Below are 14,371 nucleotides of genomic sequence, written 5' to 3'. Positions count from 1 at the left end.
CTTGCAGGATTAGGAGTAGTGGGAGTTGGCACCCAGACCACTCCAATGGGCAGAAGTGGTCTGGGTGTCTGGAGTTTCCCTTTAATATTAACCCCAGGAGGCCTATGGTAACACAGGCCATGATTTTGCCCAGAATAACAACTTTTCTCTACATTGATAACTTTCCCAAAAGGTGGGTACTCCTATATTTGCATTTAAATAATACACAGACCATACATATAAATGTAAAATTAAATGACAAAAACAAACAAACAATGATGGCCACTTTCCTGTAGAGAAGAAGAACAACCAAATTACTTACATCATGGAGTGGGAAGGCTGCCTTGTAGATCCCTGAATCCAGCAGTTTATTGATGCCAAATTTCTTCACGTTATCTTTCACCGCATATTCCACACGTGAGAGAATAAACTGGACCTAAAAAGCAAATATTGGTTTAATGCATCAGCAACATATTTGAGCATCATTTAAGTACACTTTGTAGCTGTTAAACATGTACATGTACAACAAAGGGAGTGACACATATTTGTAAACCAAAGTAATAAAAATTGACCCATATTTTTGTCAACGTGCCATGTGGTAAGGGCTCTGTCTAGCGAGTTTGGTTCTCATTTGAAAAGGATGCCTCAGTCTGTGTATTGGATTTAGTATACTGAGGTGGGGGCGGGTTTTTGAATTACCCAAGGTTATTTATAAGTGTACCCCGCTCTGAGTGTTCATACATGATTAAGGCCTCACGGCTGAAACGTTGTATCTCTGTTTTGTCTCGTGGACCATAATTACATATACTTTGTTCTTCACCCCGCACTGTGTAGCCTGTGGCTCTATACTTTTGGATTTAGAATAGTTAAAGGGTAAAGAATCAAAAACGTGTCAAATTAAATGCAAACCGACATGTGAACTCACAACAGGACTTTGTAAGTTGGTTTCCCCCGGCCACAATTGTCTGTTTAGACAGTCACTGCATGGACACATATTGGTGGTATTATGGATATAATGCCATGAATGGTGTTCAGGAAACTGAATATCTAAAAAAACGGAAACTTTCCAAAACCCCGGGACAGCATTAATTTACCTTAATACAGACTCCAGCATTTTCTAGCTTTTAAATTATATTCTTTTTTAAAATGACTGTTAAGGAAAAGAAACACTTCGGGCACAGTAACAACCTTAATCAAAATTAAGTTGTTATGGTACCAGGAGGTCCCTGGAGTTTCATTATCCATAGGTATTAAACTGTTCTGTGTATTTTTTTGTAATGAATGTGTAACTACTGAATGGCTTAGAGCATCAACTGTCCGTTCTAAGCCAATCAGCGGTGCTCCGGCATTCTGAGCTTCCTCAACCTGAATTTCAGAAAGAGGTCGTCAATTGGGACAGCAAAGAACTGCACTGGGGGACCATCTTTGGGCCTAAACCATTTGTGAAGGTTTAACCCCCACTGGAAAAGAAGCGCCAATGTCCTAACGATTACAGATCCTTTAATTTCTTACGTCTCAGGGACATTTCCTTTAACACGCATCTCTTTCTTTCACTCCCTTTATTTCTATGTCTCTATGTTTTCCTCTCTATACGTAGACAGAAACTGACTTTATCTCTCTCAAAGAAGAACACTGAACATTTTCGCTCTGCAAGCCAGAAGGGATTAGTCTGGGTACAATTAACAGTCATTGACCTCTACCAGACTAGTCACTCCGTCCTGGACTACCACCTATTTCCTGTGCTCACACCCTACTGCCCATCTCAGACCCTTTCATTAGATTTAGTGTTACATAGTCTGGTTCCATCTGAGATTCTTCCTAACCTTCCAAACTCTTCTCTGCATCTTGGTTCCTTTCTCCTTTCTGTCTGAATTAACTTTTCTCTGCCTTTCCAGATTTTTTTTTGCTGCTTTAAGGTCTTGTCGGGTACCTGTATTGAGAACATGTTTATGTGGAGACCTATATAGGATTGTATAGCACTTGAGTGATTGTCCTTTGAGTGACACACGCGGCTAGTTCTTATTGACCCCTGACCTGTATAGCATTTGTAGCAAGATTGTATTTGCAGTAACACTGAACTACCATAGTATACCACACTGGAAAGCCTCACGTAAGAGACATTTAATGGGTAATGAATTATTATTTTTTTAATATACAACAATTTAGGACTTGATGTAATATTTGTGGATACACTTTGCAAAGAATTTCACATTTTGGAAAAAATAAATAAATATATATATATATATATATATATTTATAGATGATATTTTTTGAGATTTTAATATTTTGCTAAATTAATTTTAAAAGTTAAGTCAAAAACATTATCATTTGAAAAGTTTATCGAAAATTATTAAATTAAGGCCTTATACCAGAAAAACCAGCACACGTTAAAAAATACTTTAAGGCAACATACAATTCGACTTCTTGTTGCCGGTGTGAAGAAGTTGTCTTTGTCTTGGATATGAAATTCACTCAAGCGATCCTTTTCAAATGGTGCCGTGAAGAATTCTTGCTCTGGTTTTATGATATTTTCACTAACACTAAAGCATCTAGTGAACCAGTTAAACGCTGAACGGCGGTTTTTTAAGTCATTGGGCTGTAACGGCAGCTTGATGTGCATCACTTCGGCATACGTGCACAAGACGTCCCACGGTGCATGTACCTTGACAAAGATAAGTTTTTCATCTGATACCTAGTGTGGGATCAAAACCCAAGAATGAAATTTAGACTTTTTTTTTTTTTGAGTAAAAAAACAAACAAACAACATTTAATAATTGCATAAGTTGAAAACGATAGCGGATTTTGGATGATCTTTTTCTAAATAACACTGTATAATCTTTTTTATTTTATAAATTTACAGATGGTTTAAGAAGATGCATCGTAACATTAACAGTTTGGTTAATTCTGACTGATACAAAATGCATACTATTAACAAATTTCTATTACATTAAGAAAAAAATAAATAATAATTTCGCCAGTTTACTGTATTGCCAGATATCCCATGGTTTTCTGGACACTCATAATGTCTGATGAAAACTGATGACCTTTGGTATGTATTGTCTGTACAGTGATGGAGGGAGAGTTAACTTATGGAGGCAAAGCTAATCATGGGAGATTCCTACTGGAGTCATTAATTGACTTCCATTCTGGAACGTTTGATTCTACATAGGGTGTAGAAAAACGTACAAAACAGTAACTGAATAATAACGTATTACAAAAATAACTTACAGCCCGTGTTGCCTCTAGCTGCAATCCATGTTTCATTAACCCAGATTCATAGGCTTGTCTCTTTTTCTGCAAAATAGCAAGACGATACATATATTTACACATAAATCTGAAAAAACATCTGAAAAATAATGTTGATATGTGTGACTCCACAGTATCCGTTCCAACATGTAAAATGTGAATTTAAATGAAATGGTGCCATCGGGTAAAAATGGAAATATTTTTCAAAGCGGCGAGATAAAACGAACAAATCATTTCATTACCCAAGTTTGAGAAACAACAGAATGTGAGGGAGACGTTGCAGGTTTTGAAACTTTGAATTTCAAGAACACTCAGCTACTAAAAAGTTATTTACACTCTTGTAGACTCCTGGGATATATTATCTTCAGGTTCCAAAAGTGCGAGAAACGCGATGGGAGTATTTATTGCATTCTAAATTGGTATCATAAAATAGCACAAAACAAAAGGAAATAAAACAAATAAATTACACATTTTATGTTACAGAGCTGAAACAAAAAGCAGAAAAAAAACACAAGTATTTAATTGCTTTGAAATGTGGTAGTTTTAGAGTTGGAGTAACACTCCAAGCACCATAACTACTACAACTCACTTAAATCAAAGGGCTAAGATAAATTAGAAATAAAAGCCACATGGAACTCAGATTCTCCACATTTTATATAAGGCCAACCTGTAATCTGACATAATAGCCACGTTTAGTCACTTAAATCAAAGACAGTGCAACACCTGGGGATCGGGAAACGTGCCCCCTCTTGCCCTATGTTGTGGACAGCCATGCATAATAAAGCAAACAACACAACTAAAATTATAGTCAGTGAAAGCATCTTAAATACGTACCTCCTAAAATAATTCTCCTGGTAGATGTGAAACTGTGAAAGATGTTTTTATGTCAGCTTCTTACACGGATCAGCCACAACATTAAAACCACAGCCTAATATCATGTAGGTCCCCCCTCCCCCTCGTGCTGCCAAAAGAGTTCTGATGCAGAACGGCATGGATTCCACAACACCTCTGAGGCGTCCTGAGGCTTCTGTGGCACCAAAAAATTAGCGGCAGATCCTTTAGCAGCAAGTCCTCTATGGATCGGATTTGTTGTTCCAGCACATCCCACAGATGATCAGTTAGTTGAGATTTGGGGAATTTAGAGGCCGAAAGCAAAACCTTGCGCTCTTTGCAAAAATTGTTCAGATATAGCACAGGACAGTGTGCGTTTTCCTGTTGAAAGAGGCCATTTTCACCAGTGAACAACGTTGCCATGGAGAGATGTACGTGGTGTGTAACAATCTCTAGATAGGTGGCATGAGTCAAATTAACATTTACATGAAAAACCCAAGGTTACCCAGCAGAACATTTTGGCAGGAGATTAAAACTTGTAAAATAAGTTAACATGTGATTGAAAATGAAACCATTTTGTTTTCATGCAGGCTGTGTCAGTCACAGCCAGGGGAGGTGTGGCTTGGGCTGCATAAACCGAAACAAAGCAGAGAGGTCAGGGACATGAATTATTCACCAAAACTGCTTCATTAAGCTAAAGTTGCTTTGGTGACTATAGTGTCCCTTTAATTGCAGGTTATTTCCAAGAGAGCAGGAAATATAACCAGTTACATTGTTGCAAAAAGTATTTAACCTTAACACCAGACACAAAACAAAAGCAAACATTTGATAAGTGAGTGGGGCATAAATGCTTATGAAGGAGGAAGTAAAGCTACGACATGGGGAAGAGGTGTGCGTTGGTAAATCTCTGGTAAAACGTGTCTGCATGTATCGTTCAACTGCGAATTAGCTATTCAGAAATAATTACAGTATAGAACTGCTACAGCAATCTTGGAAAATGTGTTTCTCCTCTTAATGTCCTTGCGCTAGGTTTAAAGCAGCCAACTACATTTCTGCCAAATGCCTTAGGAGAGAGTTTCCAGGATACAAAACAGAAAGTCAATAAACCGGTTATCTGCTTCCATAAGTATGTTTTCAATTGATTTAAACTTTCAAAGAACAACTAAACCGGTTATGACACAGAAATAAATATTGAACTATTGGGGGAAAAATAGTTATTTTAGTGAATAAATTATTGTTTTGGAGAGTTTTTTTTTTTTTTTTAGTTATATTTTTTTTTTTTTTTTTAGCTATCATTTTTTTTTTCTACCACTGGTCATTTAAACACTCTAAAGTAAACGGACATGCATATTGCATATATTGATAATTTCAGAGAGAGCTTTATCAGCTGAAAATCGGCGTACATCCGCTGTCCCTCTCTAAATGATCAGGAAATGGAGAAACATTAGCAGTGTCCAGTGTCGTCATGATATTGTGTAAGCTCACTTGGGCAGGTCCAGCATCACCCACTGTTCCCATATGTCATATGTGCTTTGTAAGAATTAAAGGTTTGACTTGTTTTTTTATTGTACAACACTGCTGACTATATAAATAACTATGTGTGAACGCAAATATCTTTGAATATAAGGAAGCCACTCTAGTAGCCGTCAGTCTGACAGTCACTAAGGGTGTGGTTTGGGCAAAATGTAAACATTTAAAAAAAATTATATATTTTTTTTTTAATTAAAATAGGCAATGTTCAACATTGCCAGAAAAAAAAGGGACCGTGTCTATGCATATAAGCCACTTCATTAAAAAGCAAGAGAGAGTCCCTTTCACATTTTAAGTGTTACATTACGGCATGTGACCGTTTTTACCCCACAATCCTAAATGTATTCAGTGTCCAGTATCGGTTTTCGCGATACCGCTCCGGTGTTTGCATTTGCAGATCATTCCGTACAGAAAACGGTCTGATCCGGATAATTTAGCTTAAATATAACATACGTAATAATGAGGATAATGTCCTTCCTACCAAATAGCAAAAAAACATGTCATTAGTAAATATCATTTAATGCCCTAATCACCAGAGAAATTACTGAGAAACAAATCGACGATTAATGCATTCCCTTACGAGCCACAATAGAGGTTTCTGAACACCAAGAACTGCCACAATAATTAACTCTTGGCTTTTAATGAAGCAGCAGAGTCATTAAAACTGCACAAATGAAGCATTAAGTGGAGCATTTGTTCATTAAGTATAATGCTGCCTTTTATTAAGCACAGCTCGGATTCTGACACAGCATGGCTGACTGTTGGAAGACACTATGGAAATAGTATATATTTAATAGACTTCTTCTGAATATGAATCAGAGAATCACAATGTGAAATTCAGAAAGACAGCAATTAATTACATTGTCTTGTGTGCACACTCGCATAGCACAGTATACAAGATAGACAGATGCATGCAATCTTTCCCACCTTAAAGGGACACTATAGTCATCCAGACCATTTCATCTCATTGGTCTGTGTGCAGTGTTCCGGTCCTTTTAACCCTGGAATATAAAACATTGCCATTGTGAGAAACTGCACTGTTTGCAATGTAGGGTTAAGTCTCCCTCTAGTGGCTGTTCGTATGACAACCACTAGTGGTGCTTCCGTGGCACTGACGGAGTAAAACGGTCACATGATGTGGCAGTCCAATCCAATGAAAAGCAATGGATTGCACCACCATATTGGAAGCTCTGCAGGTGGGAGGAGAGCTGAGCAGCGAGGAAGCCTCAGTGCTGGAAACATGACAGTCACAGGAGACGCTCCCATGAAAAACCATCTTAAACTCTGCTATTTCAGTTAGATGGTCTCAGAGAGAGACCATCTGATAGGCGCAATGCAGCATTTTGTCATGCATGCACGTTAGTCTCCCAATGCTTTCCTATGGGAAAGCATTGGATTCGCTGAGATCCTTGATCTCGATAATCTCAGCCAAGGAGACGGAGCCAGCCAAGAACAGAGCAACGCAGCATGGGAAACATGCTAAGTTAACTCTTGAGGAGTTAACTTTTAACATTCGCAAGGGGGGAGGTACAGTTACCTAAATGGGGATTATAATGTTAGGAATATACATTTCTATTCCTAACACTACAGTGCTCTTATATATAACAAAACAAGGGGAAAAAAACAACTGAAAATACACAATGATTCATTCTCTCCATCATCTCTCCTTTACCACACATCTTTAACAGGTATTTCTATTTCCAACCATTTCCTCACCTCACTTAATTTTTAAAAAGATCACTATAGGGTCAGGAACACAAACATATATTCCTGACCCAATAGTGTTAAACCACCATCTAGCCCCCCCTGAGCCCCTCATGCCTCCATAAATATAGCAAAATCTCACTATATTCAAGCCTGAAGCTGTAAATCTGCATGCTGTTTGACTCAGAAAAACAAGCAGTCTGCTGACATCATCAGAAGTGGTAGCCTGATCAAATCACAGTGCTTACCCATGGGATTGGCTGAGACTGACAAGGAGGCAGATCAGGGGCAGAGCCAGCATGATTCAAACACAGCCCCAACTATCTAATCACGTGAGGCCGCCTCCTGTCTCTTTAAGAGCTCCCCCTATTATCTATTACATTCACCCATTGCCTGTCTGTCCATTTCTTCGTATTGTCCTTAATCAACAAATGCAAAAATTTAAAACCAGAAACTTAGGAATGCGTAGACACAAGCCCATGCAAGTTTATGTAAGTCACTGATAGGGTGATAAGACTTTAAGTAAGCAAGCAAGGCTGCCTGGGGTGGTTCCTTAAAGGGGAAAAGGGGAAATTACAGGCTTGAATAAAACATTAAATATAACCTATTCTGTGTTAAGATTTTCATGTGATGCGCCCTTTACTATTGCATTTATATTATTATACATATTGCAAATTACATTCCAATCCAGTTCAGTGAAGGCACACATTGTAAACTAGGAGTAGAATCAGAAACATTGTAATTTCTCCTCTGCCATGTGTGTTCTAACCGGACTGCCAGGTGCAAAATGTCAGAACTCATAACAACACTGGACATGGAGCCAAGATGGCGGTGCCCACTAGCAGGATAAGAGGTGTGAATTTGTGCACTTAATGTTATTCTTCACATCTCAGAAATACAGATTTGTTAAATACAGGGAGAAGAAAACATAATATGAAAAAAAAAAAAAAAACCCTCTATAAAGTTTGTTTTCCTTTAAAATAAACCCAGCCAGTGCCCTGAACCATTTTCACATTACATGTTTACTCATTACACTGTAATTGTATCTGATTACATTGTATAATTAAACGTTTATTTATTTTCAATTAAAGTGAGTGTCCCTTTAATTCAAAGGGCTAAGAGAATAATTTTTGTTTATATAAATTAAAAACAAAAAACACCACAAAGAACTCCTCTTCTCAACATTTTATGCAACGTAAACCCATAATCTGTATAGCCAATATGTTGTCATGTACATCAAAGGCCATTGGAGGGAATGCCCGCCTGCCAACGTCAAGGCAGACCCCCCTAAGCGGGTCCTAACACTGACCCTTCAGCCTGCTTCCTTGAGCTTCTGGCAAAGATATCTCTAATGAGACAGAAAGGGGTATTTTTTATACACACCCCTATACTTATTAACCCTTAATAGGGAACACATGGGATGGGTAGCAGCATTGTAACCAGGCTGTGTGATGCAAAGTAAATACAAATACAAAAAGAGAAGTCCTGCGCTTAAGCAGCAAGGACTACAACACACATCAGCCCCAATATATAGTAAAAACCAAAGAAAAGAAAATGTTACTTGCGCTTTCTCCTTAATCCCTATGTATATTTAGACAAATGGAGGTCATTTAGTTGCTCCAATGGCCATTGGAGGGAATGCCCGCCTGCCAACTAAATGACCTCCATTTGTCTAAATATACATAGGGATTAAGGAGAAAGCGCAAGTAACATTTTCTTTTCTTTGGTTTTTACTATATATTGGGGCTGATGTGTGTTGTAGTCCTTGCTGCTTAAGCGCAGGACTTCTCTTTCTGTATTTGTATGTACATCAAAGACAGGGCAACATCCAGGGATGGAGGCACTTGATGCCTCAGCACCCTTTTCTGTGGCAGACATTTCCAATAAAGCAGACAACACGGCTAAAAGTAAACATACAGTGGAAACATCCTACACGTTACATGTGAAAGTATAAAACCATTTTTTTTATTTTTTTTTAACTCTGCTAACATTGCAAGTGATCAGAGTTACTTTTACTATATTGCAGGTAATTTTCATTATCTCACATCTATACATTGTACTGAGCGACTAACTGGTTTACACAATACCGCTCTGGTATAACAAAACAAGTCCACATATGTAAGACGTCAAGAGAAAGTTGCACTTTGGTAGAAATAATTCTTATCGTACCAGACATCACTATAACGAATAGGTCAGCCTTCCCGAACAATGTCAAATGTTTCACTAATAATTAATACAAATATTAATGAACATGGACTTGTTAACATCTGCCTGTATACTGAATCATGTTTCACTACAACAATGGAATCCTGGAGAAGAAGGTCTCATAAATAGACCCATACACTTACATACTCTGTTTATTCTGTATATATAAAATATATATCTTACTGGGTGACGGCGTAAGGAATTCCAGGATGCTTTCTTTAGTACTGTGCTTATAACTCATTAACTATACCTCCGGGACGCTAACTACTAGCAACAGAACGCCCCAAAGGAATTCCCCTACGCTCCAGAACCCAACATAATGATGCAAGTAAAGATTACAAATAAACCAACGCAGTGCTTCTTGAGTAGGATGTGTTAGGCTGAACTGTGAGAAACAGACTTGTAGATAGAGTGGTTTATAGTTTCCCCTCAATTTATTTTTACAGTATAAAGTTAGCATTTGGGTAAGGGTTCTTTAAGTCTCGAGAAATCTTCAGGACAGACCTGATCTGCCGGAGACTGGTGGGAGAGAGACGGTCAGGTAGTGGCTGCTGATCTCAATTCAGTCCCTCTTCCAAAAATGATATCCTATGAGAGGGGCTGGGGAGACAAACTAGCACTGACTGTCTCCGCAGATCCTGACCTAACATATAGAGAGAGATCCCAGGCTGCATTGCAATGCATTATCAATAAAATATGGAAAGATTTAAAAAAATAAATAAATAAAAAAAAAATAAAACACCTTTCGAATCCTTGTGCTTACAGCAATTCCTCAGGGTTTGCAGCTTCCTACTGTGAATGCCCAAACTCATGACACCTGTCATCCAATCCGAGCATTACGGGAGCTGTCAAACAGCAGTCTGTAGGATATGTACAGCATTGCCAAGCAGTTCATTATGGGATGTGCAGCTCAGCATTTGGCAACACTTTGATTCCGATGATTTGAAATTAACAGCTTCTACAATGGTTAGACCTGCTTATTGATTGCTGTAATCACAGATAAATGGAGGAATAGATGTAAGCCAAGGCTTTAGCTTCTCCATAGTAACCTAAAAAGGAGAATTTTAGCGTTTACTGGTATTTGTATAAGTATGTGCCGTACAAACACAGCAAAAGGAAATATACATTCTCAGTGACATCTGTGCATGGAGGGGGGAGCAGAGAGCTACAGCAGTCATAAGATACAGTATATACAGACATAGTGACATAGGCCCGACTGCATTGTAACAAAATGTACGGGGAAGTAATTATTGGATGTTCACTTCGTTTGGAAAATTTCGTACCTTTGCAACACTGGTAAGATAAATATCTGACAAAACATGGAAGTAGCTGGACATTACGAGGGCGGACATTACGAGGGCGGACATAATGGGACAAGAGGTTGAGGTTTTTGTTCACGTGGCCAGGAAGGTGTGGTGGTTTGTATATTCCATTCATGTGGTGTATAACAAGGCAGAGGACTGCAATTGGAGATCAACGGTGACATATGCAATTATAAGAGTGGGCGAGAAGACAATTCAAAAACAAAACATTAAAAACCAAAAAAAATGTAAAATATGGATGGGACAGTTCTTCTTATCAGGGCCTTAAATCCAAGGGGCTTATTAAGAGTTCCTTACAAAGCTTTTTGGATCATTATAGAAACCTTTCTTAAAAGGGCACACATTGAAAACGGAAAGAGGTTTTGGAATGCTGCAAGACCGGTTTTTAAAAAGCTTCAAACCACATAGCTTGCACTGTAACACAGGGACTATATTTGGTGTGTTGTAAAAAAACATTTTCAGTTCTCTCAGAAAGACTGCTTCCAAGTTTGCCCTCTGCGGTTTAAGGGCGTGGATCAAAAATTATCTTTTAGAATAAATAAATTAAACAAAAAAAACAGAAACCTTTTCTACATTATAATTTAAGGCTGCAGATATCATAGACAACATAACCTTTGGTGATACCTTTCATCTCCGCTAATGTATTAGTCTATCACAAGCCTCCTGTATCCAGTTACTAATTAAAGGGACACTATAGTCACCTGAACAACTTTAGCTTAATTAAGCAGTTTTGGTGTATAGAACATGCCCCTGCAGCCTCACTGCTCAATCCTCTACCATTTAGGAGTTAAATCCCTTTGTTTATGAACCCTAGTCACACCTCCCTGCATGTGACTTGCACAGCCTTCCATAAACACTTCCTGTAAAGAGAGCCCGTTTTTATGCTTTCTTTATTGCAAGTTCTGTTTAATTAAGATTTTCTTATCCCCTGCTATGTTAATAGCTTGCTAGACCCTGCAAGAGCCTCCTGTACGTGGTTAAAATTCAATTTAGAGATTGAGATACAATTATTTAAGGTAAATTACATCTGTTTGAAAGTGAAACCAGTTTTTTTTTTATGTAGGCTCTGTCAATCATAGCCAGGGGAGGTGTGGCTATGGCTGCATCAACAGAAACAACGTGATTTAACTCCTAAATGACAGTGAATTGAGCAGTGAAATTGCAGGGGAATGATCTATACACTAAAACTGCTTTATTTAGCTAAAGTAATTTAGGTGACTATAGTGTTCCTTTAAAATCCAATGGAAAATTGCTTTGGTGCAAAGTTCTTTACAGTTTGTGTGCTGGTACACAGGGCTATATTAAGAGCCCATTGGGCATGGTGCTGACAATAATGATGGGCCTAATTTCAGAATCTTATCAACCGAAAATACAGGATGCATTTATAAGAATACACATACCCTATGCTATACTCTTGCTTTCATATCCAAACCAGAATCCATATCCCCCCCCCTCCCCACCAACATCGGCGTACTGTGAAGCAGGATATCCGTGGCCAGTGACACCAGACTACATGTAAATCCAGCAGGCCAGCTAACTAAGGGTGGACTATGCAGACCGTGCTGTTTCAGCACCCTGAACTTAGCACTTTCTGGGAACAATTCTCTGGTGTCCCCAGAACTCACTTGTCCTCTCCTTCGCTTCTTACTAGCGGGCAGAAACTTCTGGGACAGAGAAAAGCTGGATGTAGGGAGTGTGGAAGAAAGGAAAATGCTACAGTGTTACGGAAGCAGCAAGAGCATTTGCACAGTGTGCAAAAAATAAAAAAAAATAAAAGAAAAACCACTGCCTGAGGGGTAGGGTAGATTTAGACTATTGAAACAAAAAGAAAGGTGACAAATCTGCTTTAAATAGACACTTTAAACATTACAGCTCATTAGTTGGTAAAAATATACTGTTATTCCAGACCCTACCGATACTAATCTAGGCAGTATCTTTACAAACAAATATAAACAAATTTATCAGGGCCAACAAACGGGCCAGAATCAAAAGGGCGACCTTAAGCGCTACGGAATCTGTTGGCGCTATATAAATGGCAATAATAATAATAATACGTTTCAAACAGGGCGGGCGGACTTGGACTCCCACACTTTATGCAGTACGTCCACGCCACACATCTAACACAAGTATAACACTTACACACCCCCTCTGGGCTTAAACAATGGATCGACCTGGAACACAATCTTTGGAAGAGACTTCCCTTCCCAATACATATGGATTTCGAAAAATGATAGACACCTGATGCCCAATACTATCCCTGCCCTCCATACGACCATAAAGGTCTGGGACAAAATTACAGCCAAGTGCTTCCTGATATAAACTCCTTCCCCACTCACACCAGTAATACGCAATGCACTATTCCCTCTGGGTATGTCCCCCGAACACTCCGCTCCTTTTGAGGACAACAACCTAGTGAGACTGCACCAGATAAGAACCATTCGGCCCATCTAGTCTGCCCAATTTTCTAAATACTTTCATTAGTCCCTGGCCTTATCTTATAGTTAGGATAGCCTTATGACTATCCCACGCATGCTTAAACTCCTTTACGGTGTTAACCTCTACCACTTCAGCTGGAAGGCTATTCCATGCATCCACTACCCTCTCAGTAAAGTAATACTTCCTGATATTTTTAAACCTTTGTCCCTCTAATTTAAGACTAATTCCTCTTGTTGTGGTAGTTTTTCTTCTTTTAAATATAGTCTCCTCCTTTACTCTGTTGATTCGCTTTATGTATTTAAATGTTTCTATCATATCCCCCTTGTCTCGTCTTTCCTCCAAGCTATACATGTTAAGATCCTTTAACCTTTCCTGGTAAGTTTTATCCTGCAATCCATGAACCAGTATAGTAGCCCTTCTCTGAACTCTCTTTAAGGTATCAATATCCTTCTGAAGATACGGTCTCCAGTACTGCGTACAATACTCCAAGTGATGTCTCACCAGTGTTCTGTACAATGGCATGAGCACTTCCCTCTTTCTACTGCCAATACCTCTCCCTATACATCAAAGCATTCTGCTAGCATTTCCAGCTGCTCTATTACATTGTCTGCCTACCTTTAAGTAATCAGAAATAATCACCCCTAAATCCCTTTCCTCAGATGTTGAGGTTAGGATTCTATCAAATTTTCTGTACTCTGCCCTTGGTTTTTTACGTCCAAGATGCATTATCTTGCACTTATCCACATTAAATGTCAGTTGCCACAGCTCTGACCATTTTTCTAGTTTACCTAAATCATTTGCCATTTGGCTTATCCCTCCTGGAACATCAACCCTGTTACATATCTTAGTATCATCAGCAAAAAGACATATCTTACCATCAAGACCTTCTGCAATATCACTAATAAAAATATTAAAGAGAATGGGTCCAAGTACAGATTCCTGAGGTACCCCACTGGTGACAAGCCCAAGCTTCGAATATACTCCATTGACTACAACCCTCTGTTGCCTGTCACTCAGCCACTGCCTTACCCATTCAACAATATTGGAATCCAAACTCAAAGATTGCAGTTTATTGATAAGCCTTCTATGTGCAACAGTGGCAAAAGCCTTACTGAAAT

The 14,371-nt window shown here is 38.7% G+C and overlaps 1 protein-coding gene across 1 annotated transcript in view; it reads right to left on the bottom strand.

Moving 5' to 3' along the window:
- Positions 1-14,371, bottom strand: part of ANO6 (anoctamin 6) — a 116,685-nt gene that overhangs the window by 61,510 nt on the left and 40,804 nt on the right. The window contains exons 4-6 of the mRNA XM_063446946.1: positions 3,208-3,273; positions 2,393-2,671; positions 302-415 (exon numbers count right to left, since the gene is read on the bottom strand). Of these exons, the coding sequence (XP_063303016.1) occupies positions 302-415; positions 2,393-2,671; positions 3,208-3,273 (459 nt within the window). The remainder of the gene's footprint in view (positions 1-301; positions 416-2,392; positions 2,672-3,207; positions 3,274-14,371) is intronic.

This window comes from Pelobates fuscus, chromosome 3 (genome assembly GCF_036172605.1).
Source record: "Pelobates fuscus isolate aPelFus1 chromosome 3, aPelFus1.pri, whole genome shotgun sequence".
Taxonomy (NCBI): Eukaryota; Metazoa; Chordata; class Amphibia; order Anura; family Pelobatidae; genus Pelobates; species Pelobates fuscus.
This window is presented reverse-complemented; position numbering and strand designations above follow the sequence as displayed.